General features: G+C 40.2%; 1 protein-coding gene across 1 annotated transcript in view; it reads right to left on the reverse strand.

Moving 5' to 3' along the window:
* Positions 1-7,803, reverse strand: part of CBL (Cbl proto-oncogene, E3 ubiquitin protein ligase) — a 90,060-nt gene that overhangs the window by 62,347 nt on the left and 19,910 nt on the right. The window contains exon 2 of the mRNA XM_015560630.1: positions 2,693-2,940. Within this exon, the coding sequence (XP_015416116.1) occupies positions 2,693-2,940 (248 nt within the window). The remainder of the gene's footprint in view (positions 1-2,692; positions 2,941-7,803) is intronic.

Below are 7,803 nucleotides of genomic sequence, written 5' to 3' on the forward strand. Positions count from 1 at the left end.
CGGGGGAAGATGGGGGTTAATGAGGGGGGGGGGGGGGGGGCACATTTGTAATTCCTTAACTAATAAAGAATTTAAAGATAAAAGAAAAAAATGTAATGGGCTTATCACTGTTATTTTAAATTGTTTAAATGTTATTTTAACTACTTAAATATTTTTAATTTCTTGGTTTTAATACTGAATATGGTTAATATTGAGATACACCAGTATAACCCAAATATACAAAACTCTTTAATGTCCTCAATGATTTTTAGAATGTAAAGGATCTTAAAATTAAAAAAGTTTGAGAAAAAAATTACATTAATAAACAAAAGCTCTTGACAACTAGATATACAGTTTTAAGAAACAAACAGTACTTTAGGCACTAATATGTTGCCTACCCCTACATGATATTTTCTAAGAAAACCAAACATGTTACTGTCATGTATTACAGTTAACCCAGTGACTCAGGACTGATCCTGGTATACAAGCACTGTGTCCTGAAGCTGGAGAGGGCTGTGTTGGGAACTCAGCGTGTGTGTTCACCTCCGTTAACTTCACCTTCTCCATTTCGACCAAGATTTCTAGCCTCTGGCAATGAGGCTTAGCACTGTGTGTAACTAAGTTCGCTGAGCCCAGCTGAGTCAACCGATCATGTTCTGTAACAAACAACACGTTTCTCTGGATTGACCTTGTGAATCCATGTTGGTACCTAAAAATGATCATATATTTTTCCTTCTTTTAAAAATAATTTGGTAGATTACATATTCATTGTAGAAAATGTTGAAAATATAAACAGAAAGAAAATTAAAATTACCTCTAATTCCAATACCTAGAAATAACTACTGTTGAGATTTTGGTATCATTTCTCTTCCTTCCTCTCTCTCTAAAAATCTATTTTTTTAAATCTTAAAGAGAAAAACGCCCTTTTAGAAAAAACTCTCTTATGGCAGCCTGTTATCTATAGGAGAAGGTTTAGAGGTCAAAGAACACCTCTTTACAATCCAATTCCAACCTGTATTTCCAGCTTACCTCTCTCCCCAATTCTAGCCAAACCACACTGCTCATGTCCTAAAACATACAGAGCTGACGTTTTCATGCCACTGTGTTAAAGGCCTTTCTTCACTCTTCTGCCTAGAAAATTCCTACCCTTCAGAATCTAGCTCAAATAACACCTCTCTCTGTCACACTCCCTAAAGCCACTAAGCAAAACTGTATTCTCACAGCATTTTGCACACACCTCTACGAAAGCATTTATCATGTTGCATCATAATTAAATGCGTAACTCTTCTTTTCACCTAGAATTTAAACAGAACCTAGTTCACTGTAGATGGCAACTAAATTTTGAAAGTCCTGGTACCTAATAAAGTAAAATTGTATTTTTTAATTATTTTTTTTAAACTCAACTATACAAAACTAGTTAGCTAAGGTCCATATAGTCAAGGGGTTTTTTTTTTGTTTTTTTAATATATTTTATTGATTTTTACAGAAAGGAAGAAAGAGGGATAGAGTTAGAAACATCAATGAGAGAGAAACATCGATCAGTGCCCCCTGCACACTCCCCATTGGGTATGTGCCCGCAACCAAGGTACATGCCCTTGACCGGAATCGAACCTGGGACCCTTGAGTCCGCAGGCCGACGCTCCATCCACTGAGCCAAACCGGTTAGGGCTCAAGGTTTTAACATAAGTCATAAAATTAAAATAATTAAAAGGAATAAAGTTCATTTTCATATAAACTAGAAGTCACAAAGGTTCCTACACCCTGAATTTAGTCACCCGACGTCTTTTTAAATAAAGAAGAAAAGACTAGTATCCGGGACGAACCTGAGTGATTTCTGGTAGTAAAGATAATAGGAATAATGATGTGCATCAACTATTAAGTGAGAGACAGAATCTAAAACAGCAGCATCAAAGGGCACAAGGATACGAGGTAGCAAGTTACTGCTTAATGCCCTCAGAAAGTACTGCCCCTAATTCAGGTCACTCCTCAAGAGTAGTTTATTTCCTAAAAAGTACTAGTGGAACTTACACTTTTTACTTGTTTTAGATGAGTTAATCTTTACTTTCAATTGAATAAAACCAAATACAACTATACCCACATATATATTCAACCTACTTCTCTCCTAGTATGTAGCTTCCAAAAACCAATAACAGGACAGCCAATATAGTTTTTGGTACTTAAGAATAAAAGAATATATAATGATCCCTCAAATATTTATTGAATTAACTTACATTTGCCAATATCTATTCTATTTGAAAAGTCACTTTACCTATAAAAGAAATGTTATGTCACTACTTTTTATTTAAAAGTTATCTAAACTATTGCCTTAATTTGTCTTCCTATTATCCCATACTTAAATTTACCTAATATGCTACAGCTCCGGCAAAATCTGCCCTTATTATACCTCAGCTGAACACTCCAGCCTCTTTCTTTCAAACTGTCACCTACCCACAAAATTTCATGATCTTCAGGGTCTTTAATGGACCTACTGCCTCCAACTCATCTTCATGATGGGAAGTCACTGACTTTTCAGAGGAAGTGAGGAACAGTTCAACATCCCCCAGGCAACCTTTCCTATAAACCCCACCTTGAAATCAAATGTCAGCTTTGCATTCTTGTTGACAGAAAATTAAAACCAGCTGAACTACTTCTACATGTTACCCATTCAAGCAATCACAGACCTGCACCAACATTTGTGTAGTATTTCCATTACCTAGGCTGAGAATTCTCCTCATACATTCTTTCTTTACCCTCCTTGAAGAGGCTTATGGTCTGCTTAGTTTTCTTCATCAAATTCTCCATGAACACCCTAAAATACTCATTTTCTCCAAGTGTCTCCATCTTCCCCTCATATCTTGACAGGACAGTGCGCAGGTGCTGGTAGGTGTCTGGCAGCAGGTCTAGGATGTAAGGCGGGCTGTTCTTTAGCGCCAGCTTTGGGTTCTGACACAGCCGCACCACCTGAAACAAATGGAAAAGAAGGGCTATTACTTGGAGGATCTTAAGGACAATTTCCTTTTTTAAGTTTAAAAAGATATAAAATATGTGCTATTGCAGAAATCTGAAAAATGGATAAGAATACAAGAAATGATCAATAACTCCTCTGTCCATAGGTTATCAATTTACTTTTTTAAAAAATACATTTTTATTGATTTCAGAGAGGAAGGAAGAGGGAGAGAGAGAAACATCAATGATGAGAGAGAATCACTGATTGGCTGCAACCTACATGCTCCCTACTAGGGATCAAGTCCACAACCCAGGCATGTGCCCTTGACCAGAATCAAACCCGGGACCCTTTAGTCCGCAGGCCGACGCTCTATCCAATGAGCCAAACCAGCCAGGGCCTATTCACATTTTTAGTGGTTCCCCTAGAAGGGTAAAACCATATGGGAGGCTAATGATTCCGACAACATGTAACAGACTAAACAACTGCAGCAGGAAGGCGGGGAAGGTGAGGGACATCCACACACATGCCTAAAAGAGCCGATGAAACATGGCAAACTCCTTCTGAATGCACGGCTTACTCCCTGAAAGCATGAGAAAATTCTCAAGCTCGGAAGTGAAGATGGCTGCCGGGAGGTGAATGGGTGCTGGAGGGATGGCCTCTGAACAACCACTAGGGGACAGGATCAGAGAGGCTGTGGACCCAGGGAAGCCTGGAGCTCATTGACATACACTTTCTTCTCAGATAAATTCAGGTCTCTCAGAATTTGCCAGTAATTTTTCTTTTTTTTTAATTTTTAAAAAATACGTTTTGATTGATTTCAGAAAGAGAGGAAGGAAGAGAGAGAGAAACACCCATCGGCTGCCCCATGCATGCACTACGATTGGGGACCGAACCCACAACCCAGCATGTACCCTCACCGGGAATCAAATTGGCAACTTTTGGTGCACAGGGTAATGCTTACTGTTACTGACAGAAATTAAAACCAGCTGAACTACTTCTACATGTTACCCATTCAAGCGATCACAGACCTGCACCAACATTTGTGTAGTATCTCCATTACCTAGGCTGAGAATTCTCCTCATACATTCTTTCTTTACCCAGGTTGGTGGGGGCTGAGGCAGAGGCAGTTAGGGGTGATCAGTCTGGCAGGGGAGGGCAGTTGGGGGTGAGATCAGGCTGGCAGGGGAGAGCAGTTAGGGGCAAGATCAGGCTGGTAGGGGAAGGCAGTTGGGGGTGACCAGGCCAGCAGGGAAGGGCAGTTGGGGGTGAGATTAGGCCAGCAGGGGAGGGCAGTTAGGGGTGATCAGGCAGGCAGGCAGAGAGGTTAGGGGCGATCAGGCAGGCAGAGGTGTTAGGGGAGATCAGGCAGGCAGGTGAGCGGTTAGAAGCCAGTGGTCCCACAGGGATCAGGCCTAAACTGGCAGTCGGACATCCCCCCAAGGGGTCCCCGATTGGAGAGGGTGCAGGCTGTGCTGAGGGGAATCCCCCACCCCCAGCTGCATGAATTTCATGCACTGGGCCACTAGTTATCTATAAAAAAGTAGAGAGACAAGCTGAGGCCACTGAAGATGTTATTCAGAAAGGACTTACTTTTGGTACTGGCAGGCAGATAGGTTATGGACACTAGGAATCCCAGATCATCTTAATCCAGAATTGAGAAGATTTAAAAGCTGGGCTTCAGTCCTTAAAAAGACTGGTCTACTTCTGTTTCACCCTTACTCCTTACTCAGGGACTGCACTCAAAAACCAAGAGTGTTTCCCAGGGCCCTCCACTTTGACAGGCTCTAATTCCAATGTTTTGTCCTCCTGGGCTAAATCAGCAATGACCTCATCGGCAAGGCCGCCTCAAGCACCGGGCTCACCTCTCTGAGCTTTCCTCATCTTCCAGAGTTTGGCCTCATCATTCCTCACTGCTTCTACCGCTTTTCTGTATCTTCTAGCTTTTCTAGTTGTCGGCAGTATATTTAATTTGAAACAACCTAGTCTAACATTTGCAGAACTCTGACATCTTACTCATCATTTCACATTTTAAAATACCTATATTTTTGTCACCAGAAGCTCATTATAAACCTTTTGAGATGTCTAAGTGGTTGCAGTCTATGAATATACCATATCTTAATCATTGCCCACACTCTGTTTTATCATTTATATTGTTCTCAAGTCTTAAGTATTGCAAGTATCACTGTGATGAACATCCTTAGGTACTTCATTCTTCTATATATCAGACTGTTTCCTTAGGATAGATTCCCCCAGAAGTGGAATCGTCAGGTCCATCTAGAACAACTGCAAAATTTCCATTTAATGAATACTCAACCGGGACTCTTTAAATTATGAGTGAGACAGTATTAAATTTCTAAAGCTGGATATACACCATTTCCTAAACTTTAAGGAACAGACCTACAGAAAAGCCTAGCAAAAAAACATAAACTAATCAACAAAAATATTTAATGTATGATTATTTCAAGGCTTTAGGAAAGTGCTCATCCTCTCAAGAATTTCAGGCCAAAAGAGAATGGCATAGCCAAGAAAAAAGACTCCGCCTCAGAAGACAACTATCTTCTAAGTGCAATAGTGTCAAGAACTCACCTTTAATAAAACAAATACAGATAGTCCCTAGTGTGTCAGTGTTACATTCTAAAATCGCACTTTAAGTCAGCTGCTTACAATTCAGAATATATCTTACAGAATATATATTCACATATAAAATGTGAACATGGTAGGTCCTTGGGTTAGTCCATGGAAGGGAGAAGGGGAAGCTGGCACGAAGAGAGCAGGACCTGCAAGGATCACAAGAGGCATGTGACAGAAGGTTTTTCAGAGAAAACTGAACAAGAAATGGAATCTACAGCACAACTAGAAACTCTACACACATTAAAAGAAGACACATCTCCTTCCTCTCAAACAGGAAGAAGAGAAGTGAGGACAGGTCCAGAGAGAGACAAATGGAGGCAGTGAATTAAACAAAGTTGTACCTGATGGTTTTGATTTTTCTCAATGTATCCATTCAACAAATACAGGATGGGACAACAGAGCTGTACAGTTGTTTATTTGGGAAAGTAATACAATAGTTAATAAATAATAATACAAGAATAACTCAATCTGAGAGGAATAAGGCAAGAAACAACAATTTTTTAAAAAATCAACATGATAAACATCAGGTTCTATGCAGAGAATAGAGTAGTATAATAAGAAAATCCTGGATGCTTTAGAATAGTGAATAGGGAAAGCTTTCTGAGATAAATTTGGGTTGAGAGTTTAAATTACAAGAAGAGGTTGGCCACGTAGACTCAGCAAAAGAGCAGCCCAAATAGAGGGAAAAAACTAACCCAACAGCCCTAAAGTAGAAACAGATTTGGACAGAAAGGTCAGCGAAAGAAAAAGGCAGAAAGCAAGGTGGAAAGGGTGACTGAGACAGATGTGGAGCAGGCAGGAAATTAACAAGAAGGCATTATGATGAAGTTTAGAATATGTTTTTAAGTTTTCAATTAGAATTTAAAAGGGCCACCTGTTTGGTGTGACTCAGTGGCTGAGCATCAAGCCATGAACCAGGAGGTCACAGCTGGATTCCCGGTCAGGGCACATGCCTGGGTTGCAGGCGCCATCCCCAGTAAGGGACCTGCAGGGGGCAGCAGATCAATGATTCTCTCTCATCACTGATGTTTCTCTCTCTCTCTCTCTCTCCCTCTCCCTTTCTCTCTAAAACCAATAAAAAAATTTTTAATATCCTGTATCAGTCATTTACCGTTAGTAAATTTCTTAACATCTGAGCCTCAATTCTCCTATCTGTAAAAAGAGATGATACCTACCTCATAGGAAAACATTTGTGAAAGAACAGTTTCCAATAAAGTAGGCTTTCAGTAAGTGCCAGTTCCCCTCCCCATGTCCACACAGCTTACACACAGGGCAGGCAGAATTATCTATTGAAGATGCAATGGTAGACCTCATATAACCCTTTGCTGACTCCCAGAAACTGATACCATTATTCCGACCATGCTGGCCAAGCCACAGCTACCTTCCCAATTCTGCGTGGCCCCTGACTAACTGGTACCCAAGGAAGAGAGAACAAACAGCGGGCCGCCCAAGGACAGGCTGATCAACACCCTACAAATGCTACAGGAACCACCCCTCAAAGGTCCAAACCAAACAGCTCCCAATACAAGTATTTACATTTATATCTGGGGCCAAGCACACGAACCCATGTATTCTTCCTAATTAAAGGCAAATGTATTAACACCACGCAATCATGTTAAAATGTAATAGTTGCCTAAAATCTTTAAAAAAGATATATTTCCTTTCAGTAACAACAACTGAAAACTAAACTAACACTGTTCTAATCTTACTACATACATTGTCCAACTATAACATGCAATCAATAAATGTTACTATAGCACACTCCACAATAACACACCAGATTTACACTATCACAAGTTCAAAAAATGTTCCAAAATGCTTGATCAATTTGCATTTCAAATTAGTACTATGGACCTCCCAGGAGTGTTATATATCGCTCCTTAGAACAGCGGTTCTCAACCTGTGGGTCGCAACCCCTTTGGCGGTTTTACAACCCTTTCACAGGGTCGTCTAAGACCATCCTGCGTATCAGATATTTACATTACGATTCATAACAGTAGCAACATGACAGTTATGAAGTAGCAACGAAAATAATTTTATGGTTGGGTCACAACATGAGGAACTGTATTTAAACGGCCAGAAGGTTGAGAACCACTGCCTCAGAATATGACCTTGTAAAAGATCATTTGTAGACTAAGTGTCTGACCAGGGAAATCAGCACTCCATGAACAACTTGAATCTCCAATGCAAACACAGACAATAAAGAAAATATATATAATCCCACTTCTAGGAATATATCCCAAGAA

Source organism: Myotis davidii, unplaced genomic scaffold (genome assembly GCF_000327345.1).
Source record: "Myotis davidii unplaced genomic scaffold, ASM32734v1 scaffold355, whole genome shotgun sequence".
NCBI lineage: Eukaryota > Metazoa > Chordata > Mammalia > Chiroptera > Vespertilionidae > Myotis > Myotis davidii.